Source organism: Somniosus microcephalus, chromosome 1 (genome assembly GCF_052327205.1).
Source record: "Somniosus microcephalus isolate GS21.2 chromosome 1, FLI_Smic_1.0, whole genome shotgun sequence".
Lineage (NCBI taxonomy): Eukaryota > Metazoa > Chordata > Chondrichthyes > Squaliformes > Somniosidae > Somniosus > Somniosus microcephalus.
The window spans coordinates 18,200,028-18,222,734 of record NC_140987.1 but is presented as its reverse complement, the minus strand read 5'-3'; the positions used below and the strand labels follow the sequence as shown (position 1 = coordinate 18,222,734).

The 22,707-nt window shown below is 48.7% G+C and overlaps 1 protein-coding gene across 6 annotated transcripts in view; it reads right to left on the bottom strand.

Moving 5' to 3' along the window:
- The window catches only part of LOC147123963 (junctional adhesion molecule-like), a 170,160-nt gene that overhangs the window by 5,910 nt on the left and 141,543 nt on the right, over positions 1-22,707 (bottom strand). For 5 of the 6 annotated variants that reach the window (XM_085971394.1, XM_085971627.1, XM_085971789.1 and 2 more), the window contains one exon: positions 21,172-21,222. In XM_085971394.1, coding sequence (XP_085827520.1) covers positions 21,172-21,222 — 51 coding nt within the window. Of the gene's footprint in view, positions 1-3,413; positions 3,457-15,989; positions 16,026-21,171; positions 21,223-22,707 lie in introns of all 6 variants that reach the window. The other variant, XM_085971706.1, reaches the window with a different exon arrangement.

Here is a 22,707-nt window from a genome sequence, read left to right as displayed (position 1 = left end):
AGGGAGAACCAGTGGATGTGGTATATTTGGACTTTCAGAAGGCTTTCGATAAGGTCCCGCATAAGGCATTAGCGTGTAAAGTTAAGGCACATGGGATTGGGGGCAAGGTATTGACTTGGATAGAAAACTGGTTGGCAGGCAGAAAGCAAAGAGTTGGAATAAACGGGTCTTTTTCCGAGTGGCAGGCAGTGACTAGTGGGGTACCGCAGGGATCCGTCCTTGGACGCCAGCTATTCACAATATATATTAATGATCTAGAAAAGGGAACTAGATGTAATATCTCCAAATTTGCAGAATACACAAAGCTGGGTGGGCGTGTGTGCTGTGAGGAGGATGCTGAGAAACTCCAGGATGATTTGGACAGGTTGGGTGATTGGGCAGAAGCATGGCAGATGCAATATAACGTGGATACATGTGAGGTTATCCACTTTGGTAGCAAAAACAGGAAGGCAGATTATTATCTGAATGGCAATAGATTGGGAGAAGGGGAAGTGCAACGAGACCTGGGTGTCCTTGTGCACCAGTCGCTGAAGGTAAGCATGCAGGTGCAGCAGGCGGTTAAGAAGGCAAATGGTATGTTGGCCTTCATAGCGAGAGGGTTTGAGTACAGGAACAAGGATGTCTTGCTGCAGTTGTACAGGGTCTTGGTGAGACCACATCTTGAGTATTGTGTGCAGTTTTGGTCGCCTTATCTGAGGAAGGATGTTCTTGCCATGGAAGGAGTTCAGCGAAGATTCACCAGGCTGATACCTGGGATGGCAGGAATGATGTATGAGGAGAGATTGGGTCGATTGGGCTTGTACTTGCTGGAGTTTAGAAGAATGAGAGGGGATCTCATTGAAACTTATAAAATTCTGACAGGACTGGACAGACTAGATGCAGGAAGGATGTTCCCGATGGTCGGGGAGTCCAGAACCAGGGGTCACAGTCTAAGGATAAGGGGTATGCTATTTAGAACAGAAATGAGGAGGAATATCTTCACCCAGAGAGTGGTGAACCTGTGGAATTCTCTACCACAGAAGGCAGTAGAGGCCAATTCATTAAATATATTCAAGAAGGAGTTGGATATATTTGTTAATGCTAAAGGGATCAAGGGGTATGGGGAGAAAGCAGGGACCGGGTAGTGAGGACAGGGAGCCGGCTACCAAAGCCTTGCCACCCCCGGAAGATCAGGTGCTCACTCTGTCGACCTCCGACCTAAGGTGTGTTCTACGCGGAGTGAAAACACGAAAGGCTGCTGGACCGGATAGCATCCCGGGACGGGTACTCAAGGAATGTGCCCATCAGCTGGCTGATGTCTTCACCGACATCTTCAATCTGTCATTGGCCCAAGCAGTAGTCCCTACATGCTTCAAGACCGCTACCATTATTCCTGTGCCAAAGCAAACGGCTGTGACGTGCTTGAACAACTATCGACCTGTCGCACTCACACCCATCATAATGAAGTGTTTCGAGAGACTGGTCTTAGCCCACATCAAAGCCAGTGTTCCTGCCTCTCTTGACCAACACCAGTTTGCCTATCGTGCAAACAGATCAACGGAGGATGCAATCACAACTGCTCTACACTCGGCACTGAATCACCTAGATGGTAAGGAGACCTACATCAGAATGCTGTTCATAGACTACAGCTCAGCATTCAACACTATCGTCCCCAACAAGCTGGCCACCAAACTCCAAACTCTTGGCCTGAACACTTCCCTCTGCAACTGGACCCTGGACTTCCTAACAAACAGACCCCAGTCTGTCAAATTAGGTAATCACACCTCCCCCCCCCTGACCCTGAACACAGGGGCCCCACAAGGATGTGTGCTGAGCCCCCTCCTCTACTCCCTCTTCGCCCACGACTGTGTGGCTGTTAATGGTTCCAACACCATCATCAAGTTTGCGGATGACACCACGGTAGTAGGCCAGATCACCAACAACCAGCATCTCGTGAAGTGGTGCGCCGATAACAACCTGGCCCTTAACATCAAGAAAACCAAAGAAATCATTGTGGACTTCAGGAAGTCCAAAGGCGGAAGTCACACCCCCATCCACATCAATGGGGCTGTGGTGGAAAGGGTGGACAGCTTTAAGTTCCTCGGAGTCCACATCACGGAAGACCTCTCCTGGTCCCTCAATACCTCCTCTCTGGTGAAGAAGGCCCAGCAGCGCCTATATTTCCTAAGGAGGCTGAAGGGATGTAACCTGTCACCCCTGATCCTCTCTAACTTTTACCGCTGCACTATAGAGAGCATCCTGACAAACTGTATCACAGTATGGTATGGCAGCTGTAGCTACTATGACCGGAAAGCCCTGCAGCGGGTAGTCAAAACTGCCCAACGCATTACCGGCACCTGGCTACCGACCATAGAGCACATATACCAGAAACGCTGTCTACGGAGGTCACGGTCCATCATCAAAGACCCTACCCACCCCAGCCACAGTCTGTTCGCCCTCCTGCCATCTGGGAGACGCTACAGATGCATTCGCACCCGTACGACCAGATTTAGAAACAGCTTCTTTCCCAGGGCTGTCATCCTACTGAACTCCACAAATAAACTCTAAAGCCTGCACATCTGCCAATGCACTTTATTATGGTTATGTTTATGTTAATATACTACAAGCCAAATGTATGTTGAATGTTTAAATGTCTTAATCCAAATGTACACTCTCGGGAGCCGCAAGCCTACATTTCATTGTACTGCACTTGTGCACTAACAATGACAATAAAAGTTGATTTGATTTGATTTGATTTGAGTTTGGATGATCAGCCATGATCGCATTGAATGGTGGAACAGGCTCGAGGGGCCGAATGGCCTGCTCCTGCTCCTATCTTCTATGTATCTATGTTTCTATGATTTTTTTTAGGCAAGGGTATTGAAGGATATGGAACTAAGGCGGGTAAATGGAGTTGAGATACAGATCAGCCATGATCTAACTGAATGGCGGAGCAGGCCCGAGGGGCTGAAAGACCTCCTCCTGCTCCCATGATCCTAATGCGAGTGTATAACTATTTCACACGCTGGCGCTGGTCTAGTTTTTGAATCTGAGATTCAGGTGTCCCTGAGCCAGGCCCCTGCATTTATATTACAGTGCCCACCACTTACTCTGTGCAGGCTTGTAATAAGCATTAAATCCGGCTACTTTATCACAGCAGCACTTTCTTCCATGAGGCTACGAGTCTGCCTCACGGGATAAGGGAAGCGGGTTTACCGGTACAAACTCAGGGAGGCAGCTGATGGATGCTGGTCTCCTGTGATCCAAGCTGAACAGGTGTAAAAGCAGCTTCTCAGGGAATCAGCGCCAACTCGCCCCCCAGCCACATCCTGTAATGTTGGTCAAGGGTTTAGTAATCTAGGATTAATCCGCATCGTATAATCGTGGCGTAGCTTGAGTCAAGCGTTAAAATGCCGAAATATTTCATTACTTACAACTAATTACTTTGGTGAGTGGCAACAGCTGCATAAATCACGTCTGAAATAAAAAAAGGCATTATTCTTATTGAATTTATTCAAACAGATATTTATATAAACAGGAAGACATTAATAAACTTGCAGAATGGGCGTGTAATTGGGCAAATGAACTTCAATACAGAGAAGTGTGAGGTGGTACATTTTGGTAGGAAAAATAAGGAGGCCACACACTGCTTGGAAAATAAGGCCGAGAAATTCAGTGGGCTGCGCAACCCGTTAGCGCCTTAAGAGGGCGCTAAGTGGGGCGGAAGCCACTGGCCACGCCTCCCGCTAAATTCAGCGGGACGCTAATGGCGGCACTAGCCGTTTGCGCTGTGTCGCTACCGATGACGTCATCGGTGTGCGCAGCGCCCCTGCTAACGCCCCGATCGCGATATTTAGATGCGCCCCCTGCTTTAACGCCGGACGCTATGTGCGACCAGTTCAGGGCGGCGTTCCTGCAGCGGTAGAGGCGCAAATTAAAGGACAGGTGCGGGGCGGCCATTTCTGTTGCTGGCCGCCTGCCAGCACCTCTCCGCGCTGCCGTCCCCGGCCTCCTGCGCCTTGCCACCTAAAACATGTGAATAAAAAATTGACAATTAATAACAAACTTATAAAACGTTTGATATCATATACACAGGAGCATTATTACCTCCACTCACATAGGGAGGAGGAATTTCCTTCGGCCCTCTCCCGCTCCCTGTAGTGAATGTACCTTTAAGAGAGAACTACTTTTACAGCTCCTGTATACTGTAGTACCGGCAGTGACCACACCTGTATATAAGCCTTGAGCATGCCTCTGTACCCCCAGTCTTGAGACTACCCTACTCCAGTAAACACCTGTTGATTGTTAAGTTACAGCATCCGTGCAGTTATTGGGAAACATCATACACTCAGAATCACGGATCTAACAGTGGCGACGAGTGTCGATTCGAATCTACCTGCAACTTTGCATTTCCCTTCGAGGATTCGCTCCGGGAGGGCGGTGGAAGCAAGTCGAGGCCAGAAGCACGGGCATCGACCACGAGCAACCGCCCAGTCGTCCGGCAGAGAGTGAACATCGCAGGGGAGGCTGTGGAGAGCCGGGTTTGGTTCCCCAGCCACGACGATCAGCAACAGACTGATGACAGGTACAGCGCAGACCCTTCCCGGACAGCGGCGGCTGGAGAAACCGATGGCAGAGAAAAAGCCGAGCAGCGTCGACGGGGTAAGATAGAGGGTGAAGCGCACAGGGCGCAGCCGGGCGTTGAAAACCGAGCGGCGTCGAGGAAAAACGGAGAGAGAGAGGGTAAAGCAGCAGCCGGGTTCAGGACCGAGCGGCAGAAACGGGAAAGGCGCACAGAAAAAAAAAAGCGCAGAGAGCAACCAGGGCTCAAGGGCTGAACAGTGTCCGCGGGGAGAAGAAGGGAGAGCGCGGGAGACGCCATTGAGCCGTGGAGAAGAAGGAAGAGCGTGGGAGACGCCATTTTTAGAAGCCGCAGCGGAGAAGAAGGGCGAGCGCGGGAAGAAAGGAAAGCGCGGGAGACGCCATTTTGTGCCAGCGGAGAAGAAGGGAGAGCGCGGGAGACGCCATTTTTGACAGTTAAATCAAACCCAGGGATGCCGAAGAGTGGCAGTATCTCTACGTTCGACAATGAAGTCGAAGATTGGGCGACATATGTGGAACGTATTGAGGCGTACTGCTGGGTGAATGAAGTGCCAGATGCTAGGAAAGCACTGGTTTTGTTAAATTCCATGGGTGCAAAAACTTATGGGTTACTGCGAAACCTAATAACCCCAGAGAAGCCCGTGGATAAGAATTTCGAAAGCATAGTAGAAATCCTACAGGACCACTTAAAACCCACACCGCTGCTGATAGCAGAAAGATTTAAGTTCCATAAAAGGAACCAACATAAAGACGAAAGCAATGCTGAGTACTTAATGGAACTGCGCAAGCTATCGAAACACTGCCAGATTGGAGTGGGACTAGCAGATACGTTAAGGGACAAGTTTGTGTGTGGGCTTCAAAGTGAAGGAACCCAGAAAAGGCTTCTATCAGAAAAGGATCTTACGCTGGACAAGGCTTTCAGTATGGCAGTATCACACGAAGCAGCCGCAAGGGGCGCTGCAGAGATACAACGGAGACCACAAGAATATGGCACCAATGAAATGTCCTATGGAACATGTAGGCCTAGAAATTGAGTTGGGCCCGCGCCAGGGCTTTAGCGCCGGAAATTTTGCGCCGGCGCTAAGTCCCGCTGCGCGCGCCAAAAATTCAGTAGCGCCGCGCCCAGACGGCTGCGGGCGCTACTGGAGGGTGTCAGCGCCTCCCAATGGGCGCTGACTGCAGGATTGCGGCGCTAATCCCCCGCTGCGGCACCCGATGCGGTGCGGCAGGCTGGGGTACTGCAGGCCTCCTCCTTCTGTTAAGGAGGAGCTGCCTGCAGCCGCCCGCTGGCCGTTGGATTCGGGGAAAAAATGAGCCCGGCACCTCGGAGAAGTGCCGGGCTCTCGGCCCACACACATCTGTGCCGCGGGGGGGTGGTGGAGGAGTCCGGGGAGGGAGGTGCGGGCAGGTGGCCGCCGGGAAAGCGGCCGGCCGCCGCGCCACCTTAATGCGCCGGCGCTAGGACCATGAAGGCACTTCTGAAAAATCGTTGGTTGCGGCTGCCACGGGCGAGGCGGCCGCAACTGAATTTCGGCGTTCGGGCGCGTTACCATGGCAACCGGGACGCTGCGCACACCGATGACGTCATCGGTGCCGGCGCAGCGCAACCGGTGTAACGCCGATGGTAGGGCCCTAGTCAATTTCAGAAGCGGCTATAATTGAGGCGCTAGGCCCTCTAGCGCCTCTAAATGGGCGCTGACCCCACTCAATTTCTAGGCCGTAGTGTCTGGGTATCAATAATACTCGGACTGCAGGAGAACAATAAAACAGGCATTTACTGAACAGAGGGTAACTCAAGACTGAAGTACAGAAGCCTGCTAGGGCTTTTTATACAGGTGTGGTCACTGCCGGTACTGCAGTATGAAATCAGTTGTTCTCTTAAAGGTACATACACAACAATTCCTCCCCTTTTAGATAAACAGTACATAACATTCATTTAACAACTAAATAATAACTAATTACAATTACAATTTACTCTGTACTATATACATCAACTGAAATAATTATTTATAAGTTCAGTCTTTGAGGAGGTTTCCTGATCCTGACTGGATAGCGCCTTTCTCGAGTATCCTGTTCTTGCGGCGGAGTCGATTCCGGCTCATTGTCATTGGTTGGTTCGTCAGCTTCCAATACCACTGCTTCTGAGGTAGATGCAATCTGTACTTCGGGTTCACTACCAGGTGCACATGCTCATGGTATAGGTTTGGCTTGTTCCTGTGACTCTAGAATCTGGTCAGCATGGCGTCTCACGATGCTCTCTCCAATGTCCACTGTGTACATTAGTGGTCCCTGCTGTGTGCATATCGTTCCTGGCTGCCATTTTTCTGTTCGGTAGTCGTGGGCCAAGACTGGTTGCCCTATCTTGAAGCTCCTGGTTGGCTTCTCATTGATGTGCTGGAATTGCTTATCCTCAACATCTCGTTTTATGTTTGGTTTCAGCAAATCCAGGCGACATCTTAGCCTTCGGTTGAAGAACATTATGGCTGGAGCTTGGTTGGTGACTGCATGTGTCGCATTCCGGTAAGCAAACAAGAAATTATCTATCTTGTGTTGTAGTGGTATGTCGTCATTATACATCGCCTTTATTGCCTTTTTAAAGGTCTGAACAAACCTCTCAGCCAATCCATTTGTGGCTGGATGATATGGGGCAGATGTGTAATGTTTCACCCCATTATTCCTCAGAAACCTCCGGAAATCCTCGGACACAAACTGTGGCCCATTGTCGGAGCAAATCTGTTCTGGCAAGCCATTCCTGGCGAAGATGGTCTATAGGACTGCAATAGTTTTCTCCGTGGTGGTGGAGGACATTTTGATGACCTCTGGCCATTTCGAATGGGCATCCACGGCGATTAGAAACATTGAGTCCATAAATGGACCAGCAAAATCAATGTGTACCCGTTGCCATGGAGATGAGGACCACTCCCATGGGTGTAGCGGGGCCTGGGGTGGAGTGTTTTGGACCTTCTGGCATCCTGTGCATCTCTTGGTCATATCCTCGATTTCTTTATCGATTCCCGGCCACCACACAAACGCCCTGGCTAGGCTCTTCATTTTTACCCCTCCCAGATGACCTTCATGAAGCTCATTGAGCACTCTATCTCTCAACTTGGGTGGAATTACCACTCGGGATCCACACATCAAGATCCCCCGGCACACTGACAGCTGTTCTCTCCTTGGCGAGAATGCTGGCAACAGTGAGTCGCCATGTGCTGGCCATCCCTTCACCGTCAAATCATAGACCCGAGAGAGTGTCGGGTCATTTCGGGTTTCCTTCTCTATACTTGAGTTTGTAACAGGCAGACATTCGACTATGGTCGCATGGAATATCTCAACAGGGTCCACTGCAGGTGCTTCCTCTACCGTAGGCAATGGTAGGCGCGACAGCCCATCAACATTTCCATGCTGTTTCGTACCCTTGTACTCTATGTCGTACTGATGTGCCCCTAGAAAAAGTGACCATCTTTGCAGCCGTTGCGCCGTCATCACCGGAACGCCCTTCTTTGGGTTAAAAATGGAGACCAGGGGCTGATGATCAGTCAGTAGGGTGAATTTCTGCCCGTGCAGATAGTGATTGAACTTCTTCACCCCCCGCACCAGGCTGAGGGCCTCCCTGTCAATCTGGGCGCAGTTACGCTCGGCTGAGGTTAACGAGCGCGACGCAAAGACTATTGGCCTCTCTGAACCGTCAAGGAATTTGTGTGACAGCACCGCTCCAATGCCGTAGGGAGACGCATCACATGCCAAGCGAATCGGTAGTGTTGGGTTGTAGTGGGCCAATACTTCTTTTGAAGTGATTGGGCATTTACATTTCTGAAAGGCACGCTTACACTCCTCACTCCATTTCCATGTTACTCCAGTTTGCAGCAGGGCTTTCAGTGGGTGCAGAATTGTAGATAAATTCGGCAAGAACTTATGGTAGTAGTTCAGCAACCCGAGGAACGACCTCAGTTGCGACACATTTTCCGGTGCTGGAGCCTTGACTACAGCCTTAATCTTGTCTGGTGACATATGCAAACCTTCTTCATCAATCATGTGGCCACAATATGAGATTTGTCTCCTGAAGAACTCGCATTTGGGGTGGTTGGCTCATAGCCCATATTCCTGTAATCTAGTGAGCACCTGCTCCAGGTTGGCAAGGTGTTCACTGTCATTTTCGCCCGTAACCAGGATGTCGTCCAAATAACACTGGGTCCCCGGGATCCCTTGCAGGACTTGTTCCATCGCCCTCTGCCAAATAGCCGGGGCTGATGCTATCCCGAATACCAGTCAATTGTACTGGTAAAGACCTTTGTGAGTGTATATCGTGAGGTATTTCCTAGATGCTTCTTCCACCTCCATTTGTAGATACGCTTGGGCCAGATTAATCTTCGTAAAGTGTTTCCCTCCAGATAGTGAGGCGAAAATATCTTCTATCCGTGGAAGAGGATATTGTACTGTGTGTAGGACTGGGTTCACAGTTACCTTGAAGTCCCCACAGATGCGAACCTTCTTCGGCTCCCCAGGCTTGCTGCTCAATGATTTCTTCATTACAGGAACGATGGGTGTGGCCCACTCGCTCCAGTCCACCTTGGACAGCACACCCGAACACTCCAGACTCTCCAGTTCTGCTTCGACGGCTGGGCGGATCACGTACAGCACCGGTCTGGCCTTAAAAAATTTTGGGTTTGCGTTATCTTCGATTTTTATCATTGCCTTTACTCCTTTTAGAGTCCCAAGTCCTTGTTGGAACACCTCTTTCGCGTCAGTTAGAATTTTTGACAGTCGTCCAGGTGTGACGTCATCATCCTTTTTGTCAGTCACAGTTAGCGCTTGAATGGAATGCAATCCAATTGTATTTTTCAGATCCATTCACGTCCCAATAATGGTGGTCCTCCATCTTGTAGTATATATAGATACAGTTTCTGTGTTTCCTTGCCATTGTATTTAACTGGCACCCTTATTTTTCCTCTGGGGTAGACTTTTTGCCCCATGTATGTCTTCAATACAATGGACGTGTCCTTCAAGGGTATGTGTGAGAATAGCCGCTCATAGTCTCGTCGATTCATGACAGTTAGGGCTGATCCTGTATCCAATTCCATCTTTACTTGGGACCCTGCTATCATGAGGGTGACCCAAATGGTTCGGTGATCCTCCTTTGCGATCACGTTGTGTAACTTTAGACAACTTAGTCTCCTGCTCCCGGAGTCATTATCACTCTCCTGATCTTCCGAACTACTGTCTGTCATTTTTTTACTTTCTTGTACTTTTCATTAGTAGTTCTTGTAGTGTTGGTTTTCTTTCCCGACCTGCAGACTCTAGCTATGTGTCCCATTTTCCCACATTGCCTGCATACTTTGTCCTTAACCCAGCAGTCCTTCTGATCAGGGGTTGTTCTGCCGCAGCGATAGTACTTTTCTGCTCCATACGCCATTTCGTTAGCGCTGTATTCTTGTGGTTTCTGTTGTATTTCCGCAGCTCCCCGTGCTGCTGCTTCGTAGGATACTGCCACGCTGAAAGCCTGTTCTCGCGTCAGGTCCTTTTCCGAAAGTAGTCGTTTCTGGGTTCCTTCACTCTGGAGCCCGCAGACAAACTTATCCCGTAAGGTGTCTGCCACTCCTGCTCCGAACTGGCAGTGCTTCGATAACTTGCGTAGTTCCGTAAGATAGTCAGCATTGCTCTCATATTTGTGCTGGTTTCTTTTATGGAACTGGAATCTTTCTGCTATTAACAGCGGTGTAGGGTTTAGGTGTTTCTGTAAGATATTAACAATCTCTTCAAAACTTTTCTCCATTGGTTTAGCTGGGGTAATTAAATTCCGCAATAGGCCGTACGTTCTCGCGCCCATCAAATTTAATAATACCGACGCCTTCTTTCCATCAGCCACCTCATTTGCCTTGCAGTACCATCAGCCACCTCATTTGCCTTGCAGTACACTTCAATTCTTTCCACATACGTGGTCCAAGCTTCTACCTCGTTGTCGAAAGCAGTGATACTGCCACTCTTCGGCATCTTGAGTGATTTAAAATGGCGCCTCCCGCGCTTTTCCTTCTTCCCCAATGGAATAAAGTGGCGCCTCCCGCGCTTTTCCTTCATCCCCTTGCTGCCACGCTGCTCCTAGCGTTCTACAGGGTAATGGCGGCGACCCGCGGCTTAGGCGCATATCACTTTTCCTTCCCCTTGTTCTATCCTCTCCACGCTGCCAGGTACTTGAGCACTGACTGCGCCCTGAGCGCTCCACCCTCTCTCTCTCTCTTCCTCCCGACGACGCTGCATGGCCCCTTTGCAGAGCCGCTCGATCGAGCCCGAGCCCGCCGCAGTCCAGAAGGGTCAGCGCACTACCTGCTACCAGCACGACTTGCTGGAACACCTCGACTGGGGAGCCAGGCCCAGCTCTCCACAGCCTCCCCTGCAACTCTCCGATGGATCCCTGGACGGTTGCCCGCGGTCGACGCCCGCCGTTCTGACTTCGGCCTCCAAGAAGCTTCTCTTCAAAGATCCCCGTGAGGTGATGCAGTACTGCAGGTGAGTTCGAACCTGCCCGTCGCCAGTGTAGTGTCCGGGTATCAATAATACTCGGACTGCAGGAGAACAATAAAACAGGTATTTACTGAACAGAGGGTAACTCAAGACTGAAGTACAGAAGCCTGCTAGGGCTTTATATACAGGTGTGGTCGCTGCCAGTACTGCAGTATAAAATCAGTTCTTCTCTTAAAGGTACATACACAACAGAACAGGGAAGTGTTATCGCTGCGGCAGAACAACACACGACCAGAAGGATTGTTGGTTCAAGGACCAAGTGTGCAGACAGTGTGGAAAAGCAGGACACATAGCAAGAGTCTGCAGGTCTGGGAAGAAAGCCAACAGCAAGAAATCTCCACAGGAGAAGTACAAAAAGGTACATAAGGTGATGGACAGTAGTCCAGATGAACAGAAAAGTGATACAGACTCCGGAAGCAAGGAGCTGGGTTGTCTGAAACTACATAAGGTAACCAAAATGGAGGATCACCAGCCTATCTGGGTTACACTCAAGATAGACGGGGTCCAAGTGAAAATGGAACTGGACACAGGATCAGCCCTAACAGTCATAAACCAAAGGGACTACAAGCGGCTATTTTCACATATACCCTTAAAAGCGACAGAGATTGTCTTGAAGATGTACACGGGGCAAAAAGTCTACCCCAAAGGAAAAATAAGGGTGAAAGTGATATACAAAGGCCAGGAAATACCTAAAATGGACTTATATGTATTGCCAGATGGAAGACCACCACTGCTAGGACGTGAATGGATCCGGAAGATACAATTAGATTGGCATTCCATACAGGCACTGAAGGTTGAGGCCAAAAAGGATGACGACGTCACACCTGGACGACTGTCAAAAATGCTAACTGACGCAAAAGAAGTGTTCCAGGAGGGACTCGGAGCACTAAAAGGCATAACAGCAACGATTAAAATAGAGGAAAATGCAAGCCCAAAGTTTCTTAAGGCCAGACCAGTGCCTTATGCGATCAGACCAGCCGTCGAAGCAGAGCTGGAAGGGTTGGAACGTTCAGGAGTACTGTCCAAAGTAGACTGGAGCGAGTGGGCTACACCCATCGTTCCTGTAATGAAGAGGTCATTGAGTAATACGCCTGGGGAACCAAAGAAGGTCCGCATCTGTGGGGATTTTAAGGTGACAGTGAACCCAGTCCTTCACATGGTACAATATCCGCTTCCACGAATTGAGGATATTTTCGCCTCGCTATCTGGAGGTAAACGCTTCACCAAAATTGATCTAGCCCAGGCGTACTTGCAAATGGAGGTAGAAGAAGCCTCGAAACAATACCTCACGATCAACACTCATAAAGGTCTCTACCAATACAAACGGCTGGTGTTCGGGGTAGCATCGGCTCCAGCTATTTGGCAAAGGGCGATGGATCAAGTCCTGCAAGGGATTCCAGGGACCCAGTGTTATTTGGACGACATCCTGGTCACGGGCGAAAATGACAGTGATCACCTCACCAACCTGGAGAAGGTGCTCACCAGATTAAAGGAATATGGGCTACGAGCTAATCGCAACAAGTGCGAGTTCTTCCAGAAGCAGATCTCGTATTGTGGCCATGTTATCGATGAAGAGGGGTTACATAAGTCCCCTGAAAAGATTGAGGCAGTAGTCAAGGCTCCAGCACCGGAAAATGTGTCACAGCTGAGGTCGTTCCTCGGGCTGGTAAACTGCTACCATAAGTTCTTACCAAATTTGTCTACGGTATTACACCCACTGAACATCCTACTGCAAACAGGGGTACCATGGAAGTGGAATGACGAACGTAAACGAGCTTTCCAGAAGTGCAAAGAATTGATCACATCAAAAGAGGTGTTGGCCCATTTCAACCCAGCACTACCAATTCGTTTGGCATGTGATGCATCACCCTATGGTATTGGAGCGGTGCTGTCGCACAAATTCCCAGACGGGTTGGAGAGGCCAGTAGCCTTTGCGTCTCGGTCACTAACCTCAGCCGAGCGCAACTACGCCCAAATTGACAGGGAGGCCCTCAGCCTAGTATGGGGAGTAAAAAAATTCAACCACTATCTGCATGGGCAGTTCACCTTGCTGATTGACCACCAACCACTTGTCCCCATCTTTAATCCTAAGAAGGGCGTTCTAGTGATGACTGCACAACGGTTACAAAGATGGTCCCTATTTCTAGGGGCGAATCAATATGAAATAGAATATAAAGGCACGAAACAGCATGGAAACGCTGATGGGCTATCACGCCTGCCACTGCCTACTGTGGGGGATGCACCAGCAGTGGACCCTATCGAGATATTTTATTCGTCAATAATTGAACGATTGCCAGTAACGAACGCGGATATAGAGAAGGAGACCCGCAATGATCCGACGCTGTCTCGGGTGTATGATTTGACAGTGAGGGGATGGCCAACACATGGCGACTCACTGTTGCCAGCATTCTCATCCAGAAGAGAACAGCTGTCAGTATGCCAGGGGACAGTGATGTGTGGATCCAGAGTGGTGATTCCACCCAAGTGCTAAATGAGCTTCATGAAGGTCATCTGGGAGGGGTGAAAATGAAAAGCCTTGCTAGGGCTTATGTGTGGTGGCCGGGAATCGATCAACAAATCGAGGACCTAACCAAGAGCTGCTCAGGATGCCAGAAGGTCCAAACTTTATTATGGTTATGTTTATGTTAATGTATTACAAGCCAAATGTATGTTGAATGTTTAAATGTCTTAATCTAAATGTACACTCTCGGGAGCCGCAAGCCTACATTTCGTTGTACTGCACCTGTGCACTAACAATGACAATAAAGTTGATTATTATTATTATTACATGCCCCTCTACACCCATGGGAGTGACCCTCCTCTCCATGGCAATGGGTGCATATTGATTTTGCTGGTCCATTCATGGACTCAATGTTCTTAATAGCAGTGGATGCTCATTCGAAATGGCCTGAGGTGATAAAAATGTCCTCAACCACTACAGAGAAAACGATTGCAGTCCTACGGACCATATTTGCCAGAAACAGCATGCCAGGGCAGATTTGCTCTGATAATGGACCACAGCTTGTGTCCGAAGAGTTTCGGAAATTTATGAGACGGAATGGGGTAAGGCATTACACATCCACCCCGTATCATCCAGCCACCAATGGATTGGCTGAGAGGTTCGTACAAACCTTTAAAAAGGCGATAAAGGCCATGTGCGACGATGAAATTCCACTACAGCATAAGGTGGACAATTTCTTATTAGCCTACAGAAATGCGACACATGCAGTTACCAACCAGACCCTGGCCATGATGTTCTTTAACCGAAGGTTGAGATCTCGTCTGGATTTGCTCAGACCAAATGTGCGAAGAAATGTGAGGATAAACAATTCCAGCACATCAATGAGAAGCCGACAAGGAGCTTCAACGTAGGACAACCAGTCTTGGCCCATGACTACCGAACAGAGAAATGGCAACCCGGAACAATATGCACAAGGCAGGGGCCATTAATGTACACAGTGGATGTCGGGGAGAACATTGTGAGACGCCACGTCGATCAGATCTTAGCGTCACAGGAACGAGTCAACCCCATGTCTCGCGTACCTGGGGATGAACCCGACATACCGGTAGCATCTACCTCAGAACCAGTAGCAGTGGAAACCGATGAACTAACCGACGAAAAGGGGCCAGAATCGCCTCCGCACCAAGAACAAGAACCTCAGGAAAGGCGCTATCCCGAAAGGATCAGGAAGCCGCCCCAAAGATTGAATCTATAAATGGACTATTGTCGTTTAATGTACATGTTAAAGCGTTAATTGTTATTTGAATATTATGGGTACTGCTAATCTAAAAGGGGAGGAATTGTAGTGTATGTACCTTTAAGAGAGAACTACTTTTACAGCTCCTGTTTACTGTAGTACCGGCAGTGACCACACCTGTATATAAGCTTTGAGCATGCCTCTGTACCCCAGTCTTGAGACTACCCTACTCCAGTAAACACCTGTTGATTGTTAAGTTACAGCATCCGTGTAGTTATTGAAAACATCATACTCTCAGAATCACGGATCTAACACTCCCGTTTACAAGAATCATCACCACCACCTCCAAGTTCCCCTCCAAGTCACACACCATCCTGACTTGGAAATATATCGGCCGTTCCTTCATCGTCGCTGGGTCAAAATCCTGGAACTCCCTCCCTAACAGCACATTGGGTGTACCTTCATCACATGGACTGCAGTGGTTCAAGAAGGCGGCTCACCACCATCTTCTCGAGGACAACTAGGGATGGGCAATAAATGCCGGGTTTGCCAGCGATAGATTTTAGTTGAGTAACGGTATCAAGGGATATGGATCAAAGGTGGGTAGATGGAGAAGGTAAGGGAGTCAAGGGTTATGGGGAGCGGGCAGGGAAGTGGAGTTGAGGCCAAGATCAGATCGGCCATGCTCTTGTTGAATGGCGGAGCAGGCTCGAGGGGCCGAATGACCTACTCCTGCTCCTACGTCTTATGTTCTTATGTAGATGGAGTTGAAATACAGATCAGCCATGCTCTAATTGAATGGCGGGGCAGACTCGAGGGGCTGAATGGCCTCCTCCGGCTCTGATCTTCCTATTTATTTCACATTCTCCAGTTCTCCATTTATTGGTTGCAAACAGATGCCAAGGCTATTTTTCCAAACCATTGAGGCCGAGAACTGTAACGATTAATATGGTCGCATCATAGACACAACCAGCTCCATCTCTGACGTGACGGTCTAGCACCACAGTGCAATTCGACACTGTTGCAGTGCCGGAGGATTCAAGGTGCTCTGATGGTGGGACTCCCATTTTAAACTTTGAATTAGCTTTAACATGGTATCACATTGCCGATGAAACCTATCGGGATTATTATCATTTGGATGAATTATTATATCCCCCACACAACAGAAATGAACCACAGATATACTTTAGTTACCAGAATCCGAAAGGTTAACAGCTTGATTCTTGCCACCTAAAGAATGCGAAGAAAAAACTGGCGATTAATAACAAACTCATAAAACCTTTAATATTAATATATACGCAGAAGCATTACTACCTCCACTCACATAGGGAGGGGGAATTCCCTTGGGCCCTCTCCCGCTCCATCTCCGTAACTGTGGTGCCAACCCCATTTATATAGAATCATAGAACTATACAGCACAGAAGGAGGCCATTCGGCCCATCGTGGCTGTACCAGCTCTTTGGTAGAGCTAGTCAATCAATCCCACTCCCCTGCTCGTTCCCCATGCACACAGGGTTTACACCAAACTTACGCCCGGGTTAAGGCGTCAGAGCGCGACTAGGCCCAAGGAAACATAGAAACATAGAAGATCGGAGCAGGAGTGGCATAGTGGTTAGCACTGTTGCCTCACAGCGCCAGGGACCCTTGGAGCAGAGGAGGCTGAGGGGGGACATGATTGAGGTGTACAAAATTGTGAGGGGCATAGATAGGATGGATGCTGAGGAGCTTTTCCCCTTAGTAGAGGGGTCAATAACTAGGGGGCATAGATTCAAGGTAAAGGGCGGGAGGTTTAGAGGGGATTTGAGAAAGAACTTTTTCACCCAGAGGGTGGTTGGAGTCTGGAACTCACTGCCTGAAAGGGTTGTGGAGGCAGAAACCCTCACAACATTTAAGAAGCATTTGGATGAGCATTTGAAATGCCATAGCATACAAGGCTACGGGCCAAATGCTGGAATATGGGATTAGATTAGACAGGGCTTGATGGCCGGCATGGACACGATGGGCCGAAGGGCCTCTATCCGTGCTGTATTACTCTATGACTCTATGACTCTATGACCCGGGTTCAAATCCGGCCTCGGGCGACTGTCTGTGTGGAGTTTGCACATTCTCCCCGTGTTTGCGTGGGTTTCCTCCGGGTGCTCCGGTTTTCTCCCACAGTCCAAAGATGTGCGGGTTAGGTTGATTGGCCATGATAAATTGACCCTTAGTGTTAGGGGGGATTAAATACGTGGGGTTACGGGGATAGGGTGGGATATGTGTTGGTGTAGGGGTTACGGGGATCGGGTGGGATATGTGTCGGTGCAGGCTCGATGGGCCGAAATGGCCTCTATCTGCACTGTGGGGTTTTCTGTGTGTTCTGTGAGTAGGCCATTCAGCCCCTCGAGCCTGTTCCGCCATTCAATGAGATCATGGCTGATCATCGAAATTCAGTACCCGGTCCCTGCTTTCTCCCCATATCCCTTGATCCCTTTAGCCTTAAGAAATATATCCAACTCCTTCTTGAATATATTTAATGAATTGGCCTCTACTGCCTTCTGTGGTAGAGAATTCCACAGGTTCACCACTCTCTGGGTGAAGAAATTCCTCCTCATCTCTGTCCTAAATGGCTTACCCCTTATCCTTAGACTGTGGGAAGATTCCCCCCCTTCCCTGTAGTGTTATAATACATGGAGGAGTTTTCTACCCAGTGACACACAGTGAGCAGTCCCACCATAAATCCAGCAGCAATACCCTTGGAAATTAGGCCGGGACCCAGTTCTACACTGGGAATTCCCGCAGGGCTTTGTAAAGGGTGCTCACCCCTTACAGGGCCAGTGACATAGCCGGGGCTGGGGTGGGGGAGAAAGCGTCTCCCTAATGTTAGGAATGGATGTGACCTCAGCCTCGCAGCAGCTTGGCGGATCTACAGAGGCTGGTGCGCCAAGAGGGAAGAGGCAAAACTGCCCCTCCTTCAACGGCTCATCCAGAGACATCAGGGCCAATCCCGGTCTGGGTTACAGCCTTTTTATAAAAACATTCAATCTCGGGATGTGGACTGGAAAAGCCAACCTTTATTGCCCATTCCCTAATAACAACAGAAATTGCTGGAAATACTCAGCAGGCCAGGCAGCATCCGTGGAGAGAGAAACCGAGTCAACGTTTCAGGTCGATGACCTTTCGTCAGAACTGGAAAAAAGCAGGAAATGGAAAGTAGGTTTAGGGGCTGGGAAAAGGGGGAGGGGGTGAAAGAACAAAAGGGAAGGTCAGTGATAGGATAGAAAGCAGGAGAGATTGAGAGACATTGAGAGACATTAAGAGATATTCAAGGCGAGAGGAGGTGGTAATGGGACAGGTTAAGGAAAAAAAGGATGGCTCTAGATGGAGTGTGAATTGCGCTGGCAGAATGAAGGACAGCTGCCATGTGGGAGGGAAGAAAAAAAGGGGGGTCAAACAAAAATTGTGGATAAAAAAAGATGAAAATATATATATGTGATAGGGGCCGTTCCCTAGTTGCGTTGAGAAGGTGGTGGTGTTGGGCTGCCTTCTTCCAAAGCAGTTTGATACAACTGAGTGGCTTGTCCAGGCCATCTCAGAGGGTAGTTAAGAGTCAACCACATTGCGGTGAGACCAGGCCAGGTAAGGGCAGTAGGTTTCCTTCTCTAAAGGACATTAGTGAACCAGTTGGGATTTTTATGACAACCCAGCAGCTTCATGGTTAGCTTTATTGATACCAGCTTTTTCTTTCTAGTTTTTAAAAAAAAAAACTGAATTCAGATTCTCAAATTCCCATGGTGGGGTTTGAACTCACAGTCTTACTAGAAGTCATGAATCCAGGCCTCTGGATTTCTAACCTCCTGCTTCTTCTTCTTAGGCAGTCCCTCGGAACCGAGGATGACTTGCTTCCACATTAAAAATGAATTCGCAGGTGACTGATGAGTCCAATGCGGGACCTAGCAACATAACGTGGCAACATAAACTAGCAACATAACCAACGCACTATCGTAGCCTGGACACCCAGAGGTTAGTTACAGGTAAATGTCGACTTCGCTCCCCGTACCAAGGGTGCTGATGGGCTCCCAATGTTGACTCCTGGTGGTGAAGTGGGGGACCAGCAGCAGCACCCCCCGCCCATCCCCCAACTCCCCCCCCCCCCCCGCACCCCACAAGCAGACCACCACCTGCCAATTCTCTTGCGGCAGTCGGGTGCCCGTGATTCACGGACTCAGCCAGCGACCGCCCACTGACCCCAAGGGCTCTGGCAGGTTAGTAGCAGCGGCCATCGGACTTCGCATCCAGGCCCTTGCACAGGGCTCTGGGCCCCCAATGAATTTTTGGTTCGAGTGTGCTATGATACATAGAAACATAGAAACATAGAAGATAGGAGCAGGAGTAGGCCATTCGGCCCCTCGAGCCTGCTCCGCCATTCAATGAGATCATGGCTGATCATCCAAATTCAGTACCCTGTCCCTGCCTTCTCTCCATATCCCTTGATCCCTTTAGCCTTAAGAAATATATCCAACTCCTTCTTGAATATATTTAATGAATTGGCCTCTACTGCCTTCTTTGGTAGAGAATTCCACAGGTTCACCACTCTCTGGGTGAAGAAATTCCTCCTCATCTCTGTCCTAAATGGCTTACCCCTTATCCTTAGACTGTGACCCCTGGTTCTGGACTCCCCGACCATCGGGAACATCCTTCCAGCATCTAGTCTGTCTAGTCCTGTTAGAATTTTAAGTTTCGATGAGATCCCCTCTCATTCTTCTAAACTCCAGCGAGTACAAGCCCAATCGACCCAATCTCTCCTCGTACGTCATTCCTGCCATCCCAGGTATCAGCCTGGTGAATCTTCGCTGAACTCCTTCCATGGCAAGAACACCCTTCCTCAGATAAGGCGACCAAAACTGCACACAATACTCAAGATGTGGTCTCACCAAGGCCCTGTACAACTGCAGCAAGACATCCTTGTTCCTGTACTCAAACCCTCTTGCTACGAAGGCCAACAAACCATTTGCCTTCTTAACCGCCTGCTGCACCTGCATGCTTACCTTCAGCAACTGTTGCACAAGGACGCCCAGGTCTCGTTGCACTTCCCCTTCACCCACTCTATTGCATTTCAGATAATACGCTGCCTTCCTGTTTTTGACACCAACGTGGATAACCTCGCATTTATCCACGTTATATTGCATCTGCCATGCTTCTGCCCAATCACCCAAGCTGTCCAAATCATACCGGAGTTTCTCGGTATCCTCCTCACAGCACACACGCTCACCCAGCTTTGTGTCATCTGCAAACTTGGAGATATTACATCTAGTTCCCTCGTCTAGATCATTAATATATATTGTGAATAGCTGGGGTCCAAGGACTGATCCCTGCGGTACCCCACTAGTCACTGCCTGCCACTCGGAAAAAGACCCGTTTATTCCAACTCTTTGCTTTCTGTCTGCCAACCAGTTCTCTATCCAAGTCAATACCTTGCCCCCAATCCCATGTGCCTTAATTTTACACGCTAATCTCTTATGTGGGACCTTATCGAAAGCCTTTTGAAAATCCAAATACACCCCATTCACTGGTTCTCCCTTATCTATTTTACCAGTTACATCCTCAAAAAATTCCAGTAGATTAGTCAAGCACGATTTACCTTTTGTAAATCCATGTTAACTTTGTCCGATCCGATCACTTTTTTCCAAGTGCTCTGCTATTAGATCCTTTATAATGGGCTCTAGCATTTTCCCCACTACTGATGTCAGGCTTACCGGTCTGTAATTCCCCGTTTTCTCTCTACCACCCTTTTTGAATAGTGGGGTAACATTAGCTACCTGCCAATCCATGGGTACTGTTCCAGAGTCTATCGAATTTTGGAAGATGACCAGCAATGCATCTACTATTTCTCGGGCCACTTCCTTAAGTACCCTAGCATGTAGATTATCAGGCCCTGGGGATTTATCGGCCCTCAATCCCATCAATTTCCCTAACACCATTTCCCTCCAAATACTGATTTCTATCAGTTCCTCCCTGTCATTAGACCCTTTGTTCCCCGACATCTTTGGGAGGTTATTTGTGACAATTACGTACACAAGCGAGTGTTACACTAACAATTGGGCAGGTGTAAAAATGGGCAGCCGACGCACCATCACCCGTTTTACACCATCGCGCTCTGAGAACTTTAAAATCGCAGCGTTGCCGGACCGGGAGCCAATGTCAGTCAGCGGGCGCAGGGCTGATCGGCGAATGGTACTTGGAGCGAGCTAGGATACAGGCTGCAGACAACTATGAAAGGGAGGGCATCTGGGGCTGTAACACGCTTGGTTGACTGTAGAAGCGCCTTGGCTGGCAGTGCGAGACCTTTGATCTGTTCGAGTGAGCTACTGCTCTCTGCTTTCACAGATGATCCATTTACCTTGCCGGTTCATGAACACAACGTCGGCGTAAGTGCAGACATCAGAAGAAACTGTAATGAAGAAGAGTTAAATAATAGTCAGTCACGTAACCTCTCAGCTGTGTCACATGGTGCATGTTATAATCTGTCATATTAAACAGAGATTCCGTTGTGTGTTAGCCGTGGCTCAGTGGGCAGCGCTCTAAGAATTCGCAATAATTTACAGTTATGAAGATCAAATTTTTTGATTAAAAGAATCCCTGGGCGTTGTGCTTTTAAATTTCCAGGGATAAAAATGGCTGTCATACCACATGGCCGAAGACAAAGGGGCTTGGAATGCAGCTTTCTGTGTCTGGAAGTAAGGTTCAATGGAGACAAAACGTTACCACAGGACAATGCTTTGTTTACAAAGCAATTGAATGCTATTAGCATTTGTTTGTATATCGAGTGGATACATCTAAACTGCAGAAGAGACTTTTGTATCTTGAATGGGATCCGTTCAAGAATTGAATGGGTCTAAATCACCTAGCATTCTGGGCAATAGAGCAGTTGTATCTCCCTTTTGTTTCAGCCCAGGGAGCTCCGGAAGACACATTAACCCAGTCCAACCATTCTGAGTTAGCCAATCACAGCTTTCTCTTGTGTATTGGACCCTTTGGGCGGGGAATTTTGCACACAGCCCTTGCAGGGCAGAACGGCAGGACCTCACCAGGTATAAAAGATAGCTGCTGAGAAGCTATCTCTCTCTTTACTTCGCTGGACCACAGGTGAGCAGGGTGTTCTGACTCCTCGGCAAGGCAACCTAGCAGGAGTTTGGGGTGGTGATTTGAGGGTAATTGCTAAGATTGATTAAATAACATTGTAGCCATTGTATCCCTCGTTTTCGCCATCTGCAACCCCCTGTTATATAGTTTTACTGTAATTACTGTGTTTGTGTGATATAGTTTATTCTTTTGATTGTAGTTTATTTAGGTAATAAAACTTGATTTTTCTCTCATCCAAACCACTTGTCCGTTTTAAAATCATTAATTATAAGTTCCTCCACTCAGAACTGAAGGAGGGCTAGCGATTCAAAATCGCTGTTTGTAAATTGGTTTAGAGTGCAGCAGCAAAAAGACTGCTGACCAGGTGAATTACCGTAAACCAGGTAAAAGGTTGGAATTGGTCAGAGCTCAGAGGCAAAGGCTGCTGGCCAGATAAATTACCTTAAACCAGTTAAAAGATGCCCCCCTTACAAATGGCAAGCCAGGTAGGAGTGGAGGCAGTTTTTGATTTAATAAGTGGTCTGGATCTGGAGAAAGCATCAGCTCTTGTTTCTCTCGTTTCAGTATGTGGGTAGCCCTACGGATGTTAGCAGCAGTGTGTAGGCTGACCTATCAGGGTATAGGTGGCTGGGTTGGGAAGGGTGAGAAGAGGGTGCAGGAGGAGGTTAAAGATGTCAAGAATCGGGAGTCCCAGCTTGAAAAATGCCAGGTGGAGGTAGAACGCCTCAGAGAGGTGTATGAGGCCAGAGCTAGTGGTATGAGGGTGCGGGAAGAGAATGCATGCCTCACACTA